General features: G+C 43.6%; 1 protein-coding gene across 1 annotated transcript in view; it reads left to right on the top strand.

The window, feature by feature from the left end:
* The window catches only part of LOC109915536 (MICAL-like protein 1), a 47,936-nt gene extending 40,704 nt beyond the window's left edge, over positions 1-7,232 (top strand). Inside the window, exons 11-12 of the mRNA XM_048609436.1 lie at positions 4,036-4,082; positions 4,594-7,232. Of these exons, the coding sequence (XP_048465393.1) occupies positions 4,036-4,082; positions 4,594-4,691 (145 nt within the window). The 3' untranslated portion in view covers positions 4,692-7,232. The remainder of the gene's footprint in view (positions 1-4,035; positions 4,083-4,593) is intronic.
* Positions 7,233-17,567: the final 10,335 nt, after the last annotated feature.

The raw sequence follows: 17,567 nt of genomic DNA, 5'->3' as shown, positions 1-17,567 counted from the left end.
TCATGGCATAGTATTTTGCACTGCACTCTACTGTCCAATCACAGCAAACAGAGGAATAGTTAAGTGTGTGCCATCTGTCGCCGTGTCTCTGCCATGTGGATGAATGCCATCCTGGCAATCTGTCGTACTCCACTCACTGCTGCCTGCAAGTGCACAGCTGATCTAAAGAGAAATTCCCATGTGAAATAAACTTAGCAAATGCCCCCTTTTTAATTCTGTGGAAACTTCATTGTATTGCTCGTGCTGCCCATCTGCCCTGTATCTGGTTCCTGCTCTCACCAGTTTCTTGCTAACATCACCGAGGAGCAACATATAAGGCTTTGCATTGTCCGGAAGACATGGTGCCAGGAAATTTAAGTGGCTGCTTCCCGAACAACAACAACAACTTGCTTTATCTAGCAGCTTTAACGTAATAACATGTACTTCCCAGGAATAAATTCAGGCAGAAATTGACATCAAGGAGCTATCAAAAGGGGTTATTAAAAGAGATAGGCTTAATAGAAGGAGGAAAGGGGCAGAGAAGTTTAGAAACAAAACTCCAGAGTTTAGGGCCTGCACACATCTGGAAGCAGTGAAGTAGTAGTGGTGAATTGGTGACAAAAGGGATATGCAAGATGTGAATAATCACAGAGCGCAGAGATCCTGAATGCTGTAGGGAGTTACAGAAATAGGGAGGAGCCAGACTATGCAAAGTCAATTTATACACCCAGATGAGAATTTTAAAATAGAGAGTGTTGTCAAGTTTGAGGCCACTATAGATCATTGAGTAAAGGAGTGGCGATGAACAGGACATGAGCTGTGTTATAGGAGAGGCACCAGAATTAGGAATGAGCCAACCTGGAGAACTTAGGAAAAATAAAATTTGCAGGTAAGAAACCATTTCAATACAGGCAATTCCCAATGGTATCGCAGGTGACTTCCTTTCAAGTTGGATAATTTATTTGGTCACCCATACATGAATAAAATAAAAGGTACCTCTGGTCATTACTGCTCGTTACTCTTGGTGGCTATGGAAGGTACCTGAGAGCAAGAGAGGAAAAGTACTTGAAAACCTTATTAATCACTATCAGGGGCTTGGACGTTCATGGCTGCCACCTTCAGCAGGGCTGCGGTTGAGATTCACTCTCGGGAATACTGCAGTGCATCACACCATGAGGAATGAGAGCTTGGGCTGTGCCCAGTGTTTTCTAGATTGTGAACGTCTGCTTTCAAATGTGAAGTTTGCGTTCTCTTTAACTTGGTAGACAGCGACAGTCTGTGAGCAGTGAGATTTAATCTTGACAGCTGAGGAGTTGAAAACCCACTGCACTGGGCAACAGTTTTACAGTCTAACTTCATCCAAAAGCTGCATAGTTAATATTTCGCTGTTGACTTGTGGGAGGAATTAAGCCACACAACTTAAATATAAACATGCTGAACAATTAGTTTAAGGTGCAAGAATCTTTTGAATGGGGTTGCTAGTTTTACAAACCACTGTAAATTTATTTTAGGAGCTGCTTATTTAGCTATCAAATCAATCTGGAGCTTTTAGAGAGACCAGCTCATGTTGATTGACTGCTACAATTGATTTGACTAAAAAGAAAACTATTAAATAGATTACCGTCAAATTGATGTAGACATTGTGACAAATTGTTACTTACTTTTTAAGTAATCTGTATAGAATATTGACACCTGCAATTATAATACACGACTGTAATCTATTTGCTTGTTCAGATTCAATAAATTTGTTTGTCACTTAAAGCTTAAGATGAGATCTGATAAAGGACACAGACGTAAGGTAACCGGGTGAGAGAACCAGGGGTGACATAAGGATTTTATTTTCTTTACCTAGTTTGTTGTGATCTGGAAAACACTGCCTAAAAGGATGGTGGAGGCAGATTTAATAACTTTTGAAAGGAAATTATATGTATAGTGCATATGCAGGGGATAAGTTTATGGGGCTATGGGAAAAGAAAAGGGAAGTGGGCTGAATTGGATAATTCATTCTTGCCTTTTTCCTGTGCTGTGAGAGTCTATGAAAAGGATCCAGTGGTGGCATTGGTTAAGTCTAGTAACAAAATGGAATACAAAAAATAAGTTGCTCTCTAATCATTATCCTAGGATGGCAATTAAACTGAATGGGAGTAAAGATAGTCACAAAACTCTATGGAAACATAGAAGCTAGGAGCAGGAGTAGGCCATTCAGTCCTTCTAGCCTGCTCCACCATTGATCAAAGTCATGGCTGATCCTCTACCTCAATGGAAATATTCCCACTTACTCCCCATAGCCCTTGATGCCTTCAGAATCTCAAAATTTATCTGTCTCCTTCTTGAATATATTCAGTGACTTGGCCTCTACAGCCTTTTGTGATAGAGAATTCCATAGGTTCACTACCCTTTCAGTGAAGAAATCTTTCCTCATCTCAGTCCTAAATGGTCTACCTCATATCTTGAGACTTTGCCCCTAGCCAGGGAAAATGTCTCCTGTGCATCTAGTCTGTCCAGACCTGTTAGAATTTTATATGTTTCAATAAGATCCCCTCTCATCCTTCCAAATCCCGTGAATACAGGCCCAGTTGAACCAATCTCTCCTCCTATGACAGTGCCCTATATCAGCATGGTGAACCTCTCTCTATAGTAAGTATACCCTTTCTTAGGCAGGGAGACTAAAACTACACATAGTCCTCCAGTAACGGTCTCACCAAGGCCCTGTATAACTGCAGTAAGACAATGCTGCTTCTGAACTCCAATCCTTTTACGTGGAGGCCAGTATACCATTTGCTTTCTTAATTGGTTGCTGCACCTGCTCTACTTTCATTAATGGGTTTACAAGGATAGCCAGATCCCTTTGTACATCTACATTTCCCAATTTATCATTTTTAAATTATTCTCCTTCTTTCTGTTTTCTACACCTAAGTCTGTAGCTTCACATTTAGCCATGTTGTACTATACCTGCCATGTGTTTACCCACTCACTCAACTTGTCTAAATCATTTTGAAGCCTCCTTGCATCCTCTGCATAACTCACAATCCTGCGTAGTTCTGTGTCATCAGCAAACTAAGAATAGTTACATTGGTTCCATCATCCAGGTCATTTTTAATAGATAAGCCCCAAGCACCGATCCTGTGGTGCCCCATTAGTCACTGCCTGCCACTTTGAAAAAGACCCATAAATAGTGCTACAAGTCACCCGAGTGTGAAGGTGCACCCAAGGATGACAAGACTGATCTGAGAATAATCCACAAAACTGAAGGGGCAAAAAGAGGGTGCCGATGTGACCTGTCTCACAATAAGAGAGATAAAATCTGATAAAACTGGTAGTTAGAGCTCCTGCAGCTCTTATTAGAATTCTTTATCATCTCCATGAAATCTGGGGTAGCCCTGTCTTCTATAAGCATTCCATGGTTTTGATGCTGAGCCAGCAGGATGAAGAGGAGAATGGCACTGATTAGCAACTCCACCATGATCAGAGCCACATGGGGTGTTGGTCTGCTGATGACCATAAGGATCCCGAGCTTGGATCCTCATGGACTGCAGTCTGTCCCATCTGTAATAGAAGTCTCAAACATGCTGGGAACTATGATTCAGAAAAGGGTAACTTGTGGAGGCCATAAGTAACTCTCAGGATAACTGGATTATCTGATTGATAAGGACATGTTACAACTTGTGAGGTGCTAAGAACAGGCCTTCTGACCCCTCATCTGAGCTTGGGGAATCAGATAAATACTTTATAATAAGAGATGTAGACTGTCAATTCTGCCCCTGTCCACGACATGTGTGCATGCACCTATCAATGTATCTGGACATGTGTGTCTGTGCATGTCAGTATGTGCTGAGGCATAGAAAGGATGCATCTGATCAGAAATCAAGTCCCTACTTACAGGATGGTGGGGAGGGTCTCCATTTGGCCATATTACCGAGCAATCATTGAGGTTCTGAATAGAGGACACTGGCAGCTGGGCCATATCTGTTAACATTGCCAAGGAAAATGCATAGATCTGGAGGGGAAATGCTATGTTTTTTAATACAGTAACTGTGATGTATTCTCCCATTACAGAGAAATGGAAGAAGATCAGATGATGGAAGCCATGATTAAAAGGATGGGTAGGAAAAAAAACTTCTTAATCATTTTTTTTAAAATGTAGAAGGACCATTTTTCAATACTCTTCTGCTTTCCATCTCATTTTCCCCTTTCCATATTTTCACTAATGTCCTTTAGGGAAGGAAACTGCCATCCCTTAACGTGGTCTGGCCTACATGTGACTCCAGACCCACAGCGATATGGTTGCCTCTTAACTGCCCTCTGGGCAATTCTGGACAGACAATAAATGCTGCCTAGTCAGCAATGCCCTCATCCTGTGAATGAATTTCAAAGAAAAATCTCTTCTTCCCCACATTCCTAGCCCCCTCCTTCTTATTCCTAACCTCTTTCCCTTTCACCCTTTCCCTCTCTCCTTCGTACTGTTTTTACCCCTCCCTTCTTGCCTCTGGAAACCATCTCTCTTTGGTTTCTCATCCCCTTTTCTCTTTGCCCCTTTTCTCCCCCTCTCCACTTCATCTTGCCCCTCCCTGTCCCTCCACCTCTCACTCTGTCTGCCTCTTTTCTCTTTGACAGACATGAGCAAGGAGACAGAACACGACTTGAAGAAGAGGAACAAATTCAGTCCATTAAAGTTTCTGAAGGGACTTGCTGCCAAACCAAAGGGAAAATAATGTGAGCTGGCATCTTCAGAAATCGCCATGTACTTTTCTCAGTGCCAAACTGCTATTGACTGAGCTGCTACTGTCGCAAACTTGTAATCAAAAGCAACTCTCTTAAACGCTTATGTGGCATTAACCTTGTTCTCTGAATAAAGGAAGCTGTTTGTGCTGGGCTTGCGCAGCAGGATATTTCCTGTTGCTATGGAACTCTGTGGCAAAAAAAACTAAGAGTAACAAAATCCTGTACTTTGCTTATTTGCTTGGGAAAATGAGGAGTGAACCAGTGTTGGATGCTGTCAGCCTCCTCTAAGCTCCAAGGGTTTGGACATAACATTTGCTTTTTAAAGGGAGATGTGATCATGTCATTGGACGATGTCTACAACAACAAAAAGTTTCAGTTATATAGCATCTACCACACAGCAGAGCTTTCCAACAGTGCTTTACAGGAACATTGTCAGGCAAACATTGACACAGAGCCAAGTAAGGAGAAGCCATGGCAGGCGACCAAAATGTGGGTCAAAGTAATAGGTTTTAAGGAAGAGCCAGAGGTGGAGAGATTTAGGAAGTCAATTCCAGAGCTTAGAGCCAAGGCAGCTGCAGTCACAACCATGTTGCAGTTGAAGGAGGACCATGTTAATGTTCAGACACCTGAATATTCTGCCTCAATACAAAGAGTTGACAAAGAAAGCCCAAGAACACTGATTTTGTAAGAATGAATGGATATAATGCCCAGTAATATACCTAAATGAGTGGGATCTATGTTTCCTTGGTTAAAGCCATTCTTGCAATGTTTTTCGCGAACTTACTCTACTTCTAATCATCTGTAGTATGTACTCTCACCAGTCAAATGAGCAGACTTGAGATGTACTCTATGACCTCTACCAATGGCAATCCATAATTGACTGGTAGGTGTGGCTGTTCATTCATTTTCTCATCCATTGTCCTCCGTATCTGTACAATCCTTCTCTCTCTCTCAACCCTTTTGGATCTGCTTAATTTCTGTTCTGAGTGTTGCCACTGATGAACTTGTGCTCAGAACAGCCATTGCCCTACACTTCCTTTAATGGGAAGACTGGTTAGGGGTAGTGGGTAGTGCCCTGTTTGTTGCAGAGGGGTGGGGATTAATTGGAGGATCAAAGTGCTGAGCTTTAGGATGCTCTGCATGAAGGCATTTTTTTTAAAGTGGCTCATTCTTTGGTAATGTTATTTTATCAAAAAATCAAGTTGTAACTGAGCTAACAGCTCTGCATCGCAGCCACTGATTGTTTGGAAAATTCATCTTCAAAAACACTGCTTCTGATAATGGGTTGTGATCTCTCCAGGCTTCAATCTTTGCAGTTCTGCACGATTGGGCACATATCTGGGGAAGAAAAAAGGGAGATGATTTTGGATTTAATTGGTAAAATATTTGGGGTGAACCATGTCCTTCATTTTGTAGAATTTTTAATAGTTTTCAGCTTTCTTTGAGTTGTGTTGCATTATTTCCTACACCATTTCATCATGTTGTACTGTTCTGTAAGGCTGGTTCTTTTGAGAAAGAAAAACTTGGATTTGCATACTGTCTTTCACAATCTCTAGAAGTCCCAAAGGGCTTTACAGCCAGTGAAGAATGTTTTGAGGTTTAGTCATCTTTTTTAGTGTGGGAAATACAGCAAATTTCCATGAACAACAATTAAAAAAAATGATAATCTACTTCAGTGATGTTGGGTGAGGGTCAAGGATTGGACAGAACCATACTTTGCAGTTTTTGAATAGATCTTTTATATCCAAGGGCAAAGAGGACCTCTGTGTAATATCTCATCTGAAAGACTGCACCTCTGATAGTCTTCACTATTGGACAAAAATTTGACACCAAGCTAAAGGAGATAAGAGGACAGGTAGGAGCAGGTTTTGCCAGAAAGAAAGATTTTAAGCAACATTCCTAAAGGAGAAGAGAGAGGCAGAAGGGCTTCAGGAGGGACTTCTGAGCTTAGATGGCTAAAGACACAACTGCAATAATGGACAAAGAAAATGGTTTGTGATGGAGGAACACTGAAAAAACAGTGTAGGACTGAGGAAGATCACAGAGATGGGGAGGGGGCAGAGCCTTGGAAGGAATTAAACTTTTGCAAACCTCAAATTGCTTACTCCCGGTTGTGGTCCAGAACGAAGGACTTTTGGAATAGGTAGTGGGTGGCTGGGGAGAATGGAGTTGTGGAATGGAGTAACTAGGACCAAGATATTGGTGACAAACTTCAATTTAATGAGAGAAAGCTACCTCCTGAGAGCTTTGGTAGTTTGTAACTGAGATGTGAATTTCCATATTGGAGCAGTACAAATATAACAGATGATATGATTTAAAGCAAGTTCCAATGGTACTGACTACTGTTGAGGCTTGACCAGTATTATGGTAGCTGATTCTTACCCATCACAGACTAGGTACTAATGTCAAAGCAGTAAAAAATTGTGGGATATTAAATACAATAGACTTCATTATCAGGGTGGGGGGAAGTTAAAGCATGTGTTTCATAAAAAAAACTGTACTGAAAATAAAGATAAATTTCAAACCTGTGACATAATTTTCATTGGAATAAATATTGGTATTTCAAACATAAGAAAAAAATGAAAAAGATGTTTGTCCAAATTGTCACTGAAGTTTTCACTGAAATCATCTTGCTATCACTAACAAATGGGCTATTTCTGTTGTACTTATGTTTACACTTGAATTCAGTCCAAATTCCACTCTCCATATATTCATAAATATGTGACATTTCCAAGGAATCCAGATCCATGCTTACAAACACTATCATTTTTCCTCACAGTCATTCCAACTGAATTCCTCTCAACCAATGCTAATAGCAACTTTTGTTTATCTGCCTTTTAGCCAACTTGGAGTTATTCAAAATGAATCTGTTGGGCAATTACGCTTCAATCAGTCTGCTATGCATTATATGCAGTTTTAAGACAAATTCTCTCGGGTTATATTTCAGGCACATTGTGAGATTTTGGATGAGATTATTGAAGCATTATTTCAGAAGGACATTAGACACATATAACACAACTCATGTCCCAAATCAATCTGAGAGAGACTAAACTGTATTTATAGGAATCGGTTAACAAGCAGCAGCTTTTGGTTTAAAAGGTCATATTGCTTAATTGTGGTGTTAACGGCAAGAGTTTGTGTAACAGCGAGCCAAACTTTACAGCAAAATCCCCCTTTACTTTCCAGGAAGACCACCTCCTGTTTTCTCTTTTATTCCCATGAAGGTGCAGACCACCCAACCTTCCTTTCTGGTTTGCTTCCATCCTGGGCCTCCTGCAGTGCCACAACGATGCCACCCGAAGGTTGCAGGAACAGCAACTCATATTCCGCTTGGGAACCGTACAGCCCAATGGTATCAATGTGGATTTCACAAGCTTCAGAATCTCCCCTCCCCCTACCGCATCCCAAAACCAGCCCAGCTCGTCCCCACCTCCCTAACCTGTTCTTCCTCCCACCTATCCCCTCCTCCCACTTCAAGCCGCACCCCTATCTCCTACCTACTAACCTCATCCCGCCCCTTGACCTGTCCATCCGCCCTGGACTGACCTATCCCCTCCCTAACTCCCCACCTACACTCACCTTTACTGGCTCCATCCCTGCCTCTTCGACCTGTCTGTTTCCTCTCCACCTATCTTCTCCTCTATCCATCTTCTATCCGCCTCCCCCTCTCTCCCTATTTATTTCAGAACCCCCTTCCCCTCCCCCATTTCTGATGAAGGGTCTAGGCCCGAAACGTCAGCCTTTCTGCTCCTATGATGCTGCTTGGCCTGCTGTGTTCATCCAGCTCTGCACCTTGTTGTCTCTTCCTTTCTGGTTCCTGTTTTAGCTAATACTGTTCATATGCTCCCTCTTCAAATCTGCCATCATCATTTCTTTTAAAAAGAAATCAACCCTCAGTTCCACAGTCTTTCCAAACTCCAGCCCCTTCTCTTACCTAACTTGCCTTTCAAGTGCTTGAATGTTTTGCCATCTTTCAAATCTAGCACCATCTAACCCACGTTCGGGCACCTTCTACTGAGATTCTGCCCCTGCCACTGGATTGAAACCACTCTTAAAGTCATAAATTAAGTCTTCTGACAAAAGTAAACTTTCAACCCTCATGCTACTCGACTTGTCTGCCATCTTTGACACAGTTGACAATGCCATTTCACTGTTGTCCAGCTGGGTCAGACTGCTCTCACCTGATTCCATTCTAATAGAATCACTGCAAGGTTTTCTCTTCCTGTTCTCTCACTATTACGTCCAGGAGCGGTTGAGGACTCTGGATCAATGGAGTTTAGAAGGATGAGGGCGGATCTGACTGAAACTTACAGAATACTGAGAGGCCTGGATAGCGAGGGCATAGAGAAGACGTTTCCACTGGTAGGAGAGACTAGGACCCGAGGGCACAGCCTCAGAATGAAGGAATGACCCTTTGGAACTGAGATGAGGAATTTCTTCAGCCAGAAGGTGGTGAGTCTTTTGAACTCATTGCCACAGAGGGCTGTGGAGAAAAGTCAATGGGTGTATTTAAGACAGAGATAGATAGGTTCTTGATTAGTAAGGGGATCAAAGGTTATGGGGAGAAGCAGGAGAATGGGATTGAGAAACCTATCAACTATGATCGAAAGTCAGAGCAGATTTGATGGACTGAATGACCTAATTCTGCTCATACATCTTATATCCAATGGTCTGCATGTGTCCAAGTATATGTCATTGGCTGCCACCTTTTGTAACATCACCTGAAAGCACAGTGTTAGTTTTCACATGGAGACTAATAATATCCACTTGCACACTTGCCCCAATTTCTCTACTCATCTATTAATACTAAATATTCAGATGGATTTTCTGATAACCAGTACTGGAATCACAGAAATTTCCTCCTATTAAATATCAAGAAGATAGAAGACAATGTTTTTAGACCCTGTTGAAAGCTTTGAATGCTCGCTACTGATTTCAGCTCTTGCACTGGGAACAGTCTGAATCTAAACCAGTCTGTTTGCAGGCTTAGTGTTATATTTGACTCTGGGATGTGATTCCAACATATTTGTGCCATCACTATGATCATTGATTTTCTCCTCCATTTCTTTGCCTCTGTCTCAGCCGATATGCTGCTCAAACCTTCATTCCAAACTGGACCTATGCATTGCTGGCCAGCTTTCCACATTCTACCCTCCATGAACTAGAGATTATTCCTGAACTCCAATGTGTGTGTCCTTTTGTGCACTCAGTCCTGTTCACCTATCAGCCCCATGTTTGCTGACTTACATTAGTCTTCCAGTTGAGCATGCCCAGATTTTGAAATTTTCATCGCTGTTTTTAAATCTTCCCTAATTTTGCCCTCTCCTACCCATGTAATCACCTCCAGGCCCATTACCCTGCAAGATACTTGTGCCCATCCAATTCTGCCCTCTTAAGCATCCTCAATTTTAATCACTTCACCATTGATGGCTGTGCCCTCAACTCCATAGGCCTCAAGCTCTGCAATTTTCTCCCTAATCCTCTCTGTTTCTGCAACTCTCTTTCTCCCTTTAAGACACCCCTCTAAACCTACCTTTTTGGTCAACCTTTTGGCCATCTGCTCTAATGTTTCCTTTTGTGGCACCGTATCTAATTTAGCTTCATAGCACAATTATATGATGTTAAGGAAGATATAAAAATATAAACTTTTTATTGAAAGGAAGAACTTGCATTTATATAACGTCTTTTACGACTTCAGAATGGTTTACAGCCATTCTTGAAGCTTAGTCATTGTTCTGATGTAGGAAAGATGGCAGCCAATTTGCATAAAGCAAGATCCCAAAAAGATGTGATAATGATCAGATAATCTTTTTCAGTGGTGTTGGTTGGGGACTATATATTGACCACAAAAGTAGATGAACATCTTCGAATTAGTTTTATAGAATCTCTGATGGCTACTGTGGAGGGAAGGTAGGGTCTTGGTTTAGACCATATCCAAAAAGCAGAAGCTGCAAGCTGCAACACTTCCTCAGTACTGTATCAGTGTATCAGCCTGGATTAAACCCATAAGCTTTTTTTTGAGTCATTCACAGGATATGGGTGTCACTGTCTAGGCAAGTCCAGCATTTATTGCCCATCTCTAATTGCCCAGAAGTTAAGAGTTAAGAGACAACCACATTGCTGTGCGACTGGAGTCACAGTGGGCAAGACCAGGCAAAGGTAGGCAATTTCCTTCTGTAAGGGACATGAGTGAACCAGATGGGTGTTTCACCCCGAAAATTGGCAACAGTTTCACAGTTAACATTAGACTCTTAATTCCAGATTTATATTGAATTCAAATTGCACTATCTGCCATGGCAAGATTCAAACCCGAGTCCCCGGGTCGCTGGCTTAATAGAGTAGTGATAATTCCCTTTCTGATTCAGAGCTGATACTGTTAAAGCACTAATATCAATCCTTCAGAAATCTAAGGCTTGCACCTAAGTAATTGCCTAGTGATATTATCACTAGACTATTAGTCCAAAGACCCAAGTAAAGTTCTGGGAAACTGGGTCAAATCTTGCCACGGCAAGTGGTGGAATTTGAATTCAATAATAATCAGGAATTAAGAGTTTAGTGATGACCACAAATCCATTTCCAAATGTCAGGAAAAACCCATTTGGTTCACTCATGCCCTTTAGGGAAGGAAATCTTCTTTCGATACCTGGTCTGGCCTACATGTGACACCAGACTCACAGCAATGTGGTTGACTCCTAACTGCCCTCTGGATAATTAGGGATGGGCAATAAATGCTGGCCTAGCCAGTGACACCCACATCAATGAACGAATTAAAAAAAAACTTTAAGTTATATGTGGGCTGGCAAAACTACTCAATTGTTTAGAGACAAAAAAACTGCAGATGCTGGAATCCAAGGTAGACAAACAGGAGGCTGGAAGAACACAGCAAGCCAGGCAGCATCTGGAGGAAAGGAGAAGTCAACATTTCGGGTATTACCCTGCTTCAGCAAAATTGTTTGACTCCTGTCAGCTTTGAGAGACTTTCTGCCTCTATCTCCCTCTCATATTTTGATTCAATACTGCAGCTTATCTGAGATTGAGTTGGACGATTGTTCTCAATTGACTCTCCCTCCAACTCTCCCCTCCTCGTTCCTCAGCATTTGCTCATCTCTTTCATTCTTTTTCCTTCCATTCAACCCAAGCACTCCCCCTCTCTTCCTGTCACCCTTACTCTGTCTCTCCCCCTCTCTTCCCGTCACCCCAACTCTCGCTCTCCCCCTCTCCTCCTACCACCTCTAGTCTCCCTCTCCCCCCTGTCCTCCTGCCACCCCTACTCCCTGTCTCCCCCTCTCCTCCTGCCACCCCTACTCTCTCTCTCTCCTCCTGCCATCCCTACTCTCTCTCTCCTCTTCTCCTCCTGCCACCTCTACTTTCTCTCTCACTCTCCTCCTGCCATCCCTACTCTCTCTCTCCTCACCTCCTCCTGTCACCCCTACTCTCTCTCTCTCCCCCCTCTCCTCCTGCCATCCCTATTCTCTCTCTCTCCCCCCTCTTTTCCTTGCACCCCTAGTCTCTCTCTCTCTCTTTCTCTCTTCCCTTCCACCTCCCTGCACTCCCCTTCCCTCCCTCCGCCCCCCCATCTGCTTTCTCCTTCTGCCCCACTCCCCTGGTGAAGTAAACCTCGGTTGTGGTCAAACACATTCTGACCACAGGATTTAGCAGTGGAATTTTCCAGGCTGACTCCGTGATGACTGAATTCATTCCCTTTGCTCATTAAACAGAGAACTTTTTTTGTTGAGAGTATAATACACTTTGATCCCCACTTCTTTATGGCCTGGAGATCATCATTGGTGGTTGCTGTGACACTGATGGTATGGCAACAGTGTAAGTTAGGAACACCCCTGTTGAGAGGCTAAAAGGGGAAACTAATATTAACAACCTGTTATATCAGAGACAGCTGGGCTTGTAGAATTGGAAAGGAGGTGAGAGGCCCCTCTAGGCATCCAGAGGAGGGATTGACTTCTTTAGTCAATGAGCTGAAGGATCTGTTGGGATTGATGAAGTCCTCAGGGAGCAAGGGAACTGAAGGGAATGAAAGCAATACTTCAATAGCCCACATCTGCTTTCATTTCTCAAAAACCTCAGACTCTGTTGAAGCAAAGTACCACCAGCAGATGGAGACAGTACATACACCTGCCATCCCCACTGAATTGGGGCTTGCCAGATAGAAATTTAATGAACATTTTTGATGCTGTACGGGAGACAGGAGACATACGTCATCGGCTGAGTTTCCAGGTTACATGGCCAGGACAGTGTTTGGTGTGGGTAGTGAATGTCATGCTATAGGATGCTTCCTGCCCCCTTGTGGACAACATCCTGGATGGTGCAGGAGGGTCAGAAAATTCTCATTGAGAAACCCACAATCATGGATTTTCAGGGATGAGATGCAACTTTTGTCCATTCAATTTTTCTTGATTCTACAGTCTTGGCTTTTTTTGAAGGTTCCAATATTTAATTCATCTGCATGAAATAAGGTGATTAAAGACTAATACAGTGAGAGCTGATGAAGTAGTAGTGTCACGGGACTAGCAGTCTAAAGACCCAGGCTAGTGCTTGGTCAACATTGGTTCAAATTTCACCACAGCAGCTGGTGGAATTTAAATTCAGTTAATAAACCTGGAATTAAAACCTGCTGTCTGTAGTGTCCATTGTTAGTAGTCCATCTAGTTCATTAATGCCCTTCAGAGAAAGAGCACAATGCTCTGGCCTGGTCTGTGATTCCAGCCCCACAATAATATGACTCTGAAATAATCTAGCAAGCTGGTCATTTGTATCAAGCTGCTGTAAATTCTCAAAGAAATGAATCAGATGAACCGCCCAGCATTGACCAAGACATTGAAAATGACAACAATAAAACCCAGCCCTCCCTGCTGACCCTGCAAAGTTCTCCTTACTAACATCTGGGAGCTCATGCCAAAATTTGGAGGGCTGTCCTACAAGACTAGTCAAGTAACAGGCTAACCTAGTCATACTCCTGTAATCATCCCTTATAGACAATGTTAGCTGGGGGGAGGCAATGGACTAGTGGTATTATTGCTAGACTATTAATCCAGAGACCCTGGTAACCCTCTGGGGACTCAGGTCCTCCTTCTCCTTCTCAACACCCTCAATCCCCCATGTGAATTCAATAACAAATCTAGAATTAAGAGTCTAACGATAACCACAAAACCATTGCCGATTGTCAGAAAAACCCATCTGGTTCACTAGTGTCCTTTAGAGAAGGAAACTGCCATCCTCACCTGGGTCTGGCCTACATGCGACTCCAGACCCACAGCATTGTGGTGGACTCTTCCTGCCCTCAAGGTAATTAGGGATGGGCAATAAAATGTTGGCTTAGCCAGTGATGCCTCCATCCTGTGAATGAATGAATAAAAAAAACAACCCAGATACCATTGGGTGTGAGACTGGATATACCCAATAAGGTAGCAGCACTGTGGTATACAGTCAAGAGGGAGCAGTCCTGGGAGCCCTTCACATTTACTTTGGACAACATGAAGTGTCATGACATAAAGTCACATGGGCAAGGAAACCTCCAGCCACCATCCTGAGGTGAAGAATCAGTTCACCTTGTTGAACAACACTTGCAACAAGCACTATAGTGTTAAGGGCACAGAATGTACTCTGGGTGACTACTTCAACATCTGTCACCATGCTCATCACCATTACTAGTTGAGTTGGTAGAATCCTAAAGGATACAGCTATTAGACTGGGATAACAAGGTGTAGAGCTGGATGAACACAGCAGGCCAGGCAGCATCAGAGGAGCAGGGAAGCTGACATTTCGGGTCTGGACCCTTCTTCAGAAATGGGGGAGGGGAAGGGTACTCTGAAATAAATAGAGAGATGGGGAGGCAATGATGGAAGGTGGATAAAGGAGCAGATAGCTGGAGAGAAAACGGACAGGTCGAGGAGGTGGGGATGGAGCCAGTAAAGGTGAGTGTAGGTAGGGAGTTGGTACGGGGGCTGGTCAGTTGAGGGAAGACGGACAGGTCAAGGAGGCGGGGATGAGGCTGGTAGGTAGGGGGTGGGGGTGGGGGTTGGTCAGTGAGGTGGGGGGAGCAGATAGGTGGGAGAAAAGACGGACAGATCAAGGAGGCGGGGATGAGCTGGGCTAGTCTTGGGATGAGGTTGAGGGTGGGGAGATTTTGAAGCTTGTGAAGTCCATATTGAGACCATTGGGCTGCAGAGTTTCTGAGCGAAATATGAGGTGCTGTTCCTGCAACCTTCGGCTGGCATCGTTGTGGCACTGGAGGAGGCCTAGAATGGACATGTCGTCCAAGGAGTGGGGGGGGCGAGTTTAAGTGGATCACGACTGGGAGATGTAGATGTTTGTCACGAATCGAGCGTAGGTGTTCCACAAAGCGGTCTCCAAGCCTCCGCTTGGTTTCCCCGATGTAGAGGAGACCACATCGGGAACAGCGGATACAATATACCACATTAGCGGATGTACAGGTGAACATCTGTTTATTGTGGAAGGTTTTCTTGGGGCCTGGGATGGAGGTGAGGGGGGAGGTGTAGGGGCAGGTATAGCACTTCCTGCAGCTGCAGGGACAAGTGCCAGGGGTCGTGGAGCTAGTAGGGAGTGTGGAGCGGACGAGGGAGTCACGGAGAGAACGGCCCCTCCGGAAGGCAGATAAGGATGGGGAGGGAAAAATGTCCTTGGTAGTGGGGTCAGACTAGACTGGGCATGTGGCAGTTGGCGAGGGAATCAGTAAGAGGGAGAAATCAACTTCACCTCATCCTCTTTGATCTAGCTGCTCACTCACACTCATTTTCAGCTTTGCCACAACAATGATGCCATGACAGCCTGGGTCCAAACACGGACAAAAGAGCTAAGCACAAGCAGTTATGTGAGAGTAACTGCCCTTGACATCAAGGCAGCATGTAACCGAGTGTGGATCAAGGAACCCTAGCAAAGCTGGAGTTAATGGGAATCAAGGAGGAGCTCTCTACTGTCACAAAGAAAGTTTCTTGTGATTACTGGAGGTCAAACATCCCAGGAAGTTACTGCAGATGTCCTCGGGGTTGTATTCTAGGTGCTTCTGTCCATCAAAAGATCAGATGTGGGGATGTTTGTGAATGATTGCACAATGATCAGCATCCTTGCAACTTCTGAAATACTGAAGTAGTCTTTGTCCAAATGTAGCAAGGCCTGGACAACATTCAAACTTGGGCTGATAAGTGATAAGTTACATTCATGTCACACAAGAGCCAGACATTGGCCATCTCCAACAAGAGAAAATCTGACAATTTGGCTTGATATTCGATGGCATTACCATCAATGAATCTCCACTATTAAACATCATAGGGTGACAGCTGACCAGAAACTGAACTGGACCAGCCATATAACTGCAGTGGCTGCAAGAGCAGGTCAGAACCTGGAGATTCTGCAGTGAGTAACTCACATCCTAACACCTCAAAGCCTGTCCAGCACCTACAAGGCAAAAGTCAGGAGTGTAATGGAACATTTTCTACTAGCCTGGAGTGCAGTCCCAACAACACTCAAGAACCTTGACACTATCCAGAACAATGCAGTCTGTTTGATTGGCACTTCATCTATATTCAACATTCATCCCCATCACCACCAATGCACAGTAGCAGCACTGTATACCATCTACAAGATCCCCTGCCAAAACTCACCAAGGCTCCTTTGACAGCACCCTCCAAACCCACAAACTCTACCCTCTAGAAAGGCAATGGTAGCAAGTGCACGGGAGCACCATCACCTGCAAGTTGCTCTCCAAGCCACTCACCATCCTGCCTTGGAACCATGTCATTGTTTTATCACTGTCACTGGGTCCAAAACCAGTAATTCCTTTCCTAACAGCATGGCCGATATACTTACATCTAATGTACAGTGTGCTGTCAACAAAATTGGCCACAACTGACCAAGAGGAGCTGACCTATGACGGTCAGGCCCGGTACTGATGGTGCAGAGCACATGTCACATCTGATTAGCATTGTAACACACATGAGAGTATTCAGTGTTGCTAGTTAGTGTCTAAAGGTGGAAAGGGACAAACAGAAAATCCACCAGTTGGATACTCACTAACCCTCATCAGTCCTGTTCTCAATCTTGGTACATGCTGCCAGTTAACTGTAGGGATGTTAATGTTTGTTCAGCTGGATAAAGGATAATCATTTGTCACATCAGTTATAGGAGTAATGATACCTAGTTCCTGTTTATTTAGAAACATTAGTGTTAGAAGTTGTCCCAACATCTGTGTTGGTAACTGTCAGCACTTCCTGTTTATTCAGCAAGACCAAACTTGAAAGAGGTTTTGATGCTTCAAAGATACAATTAAGTTTGAACTTGTTACCAGGACTGAAGAGAGGGAGATCATTAAATGTCCTGTGCAAAAGCTCCAGCACTGGTAATGGAGACTGTCTGAACTGCTCCAGATTAGGGAAGGGAAGACTTCGCTCCTCCTCAAATCATTCTGTGGGCCCTATTCGTCCTACTAGAAGGTATTCCGGCCATTAGCTAGAAGGGGAGAGTATTATTTCTATGATACCCCCCCCCATGGTTGGTTGACTTGTGGCTGTTTGTCTCGAAGGACCACCTATGTTGAATAGCTGCTCCAGATGTGATGCCTGTGAAGGTATTGTCCAGTGAGGAATCTGAGGAGCGTGAGGGTGAAGCAATGGGAAATGGACAGGGACTTGGATAGAGAACACTGTGGTAAGAGGAGAGAGAGAAAAGGCAATGTTACTCTGAAGGCAATGGCTTCTTAATTCAAGTGTTTGTTCGAACTTAAATATTAATACAAACAGGAGTGTGCTTGAACTTTGAATGGAGGATATAGCAGGGATGGTTTTGCTAAAGGTGAGGAGTCTGCATTGGGCTCATAAGACCCTGTGTAATGAGCA

This window comes from Rhincodon typus, chromosome 21 (genome assembly GCF_021869965.1).
Source record: "Rhincodon typus isolate 14 chromosome 21, sRhiTyp1.1, whole genome shotgun sequence".
Lineage (NCBI taxonomy): Eukaryota > Metazoa > Chordata > Chondrichthyes > Orectolobiformes > Rhincodontidae > Rhincodon > Rhincodon typus.
The sequence above is the reverse complement of the archived record's forward strand: the minus strand, read 5'-3'. Positions and strand labels throughout refer to the sequence as shown.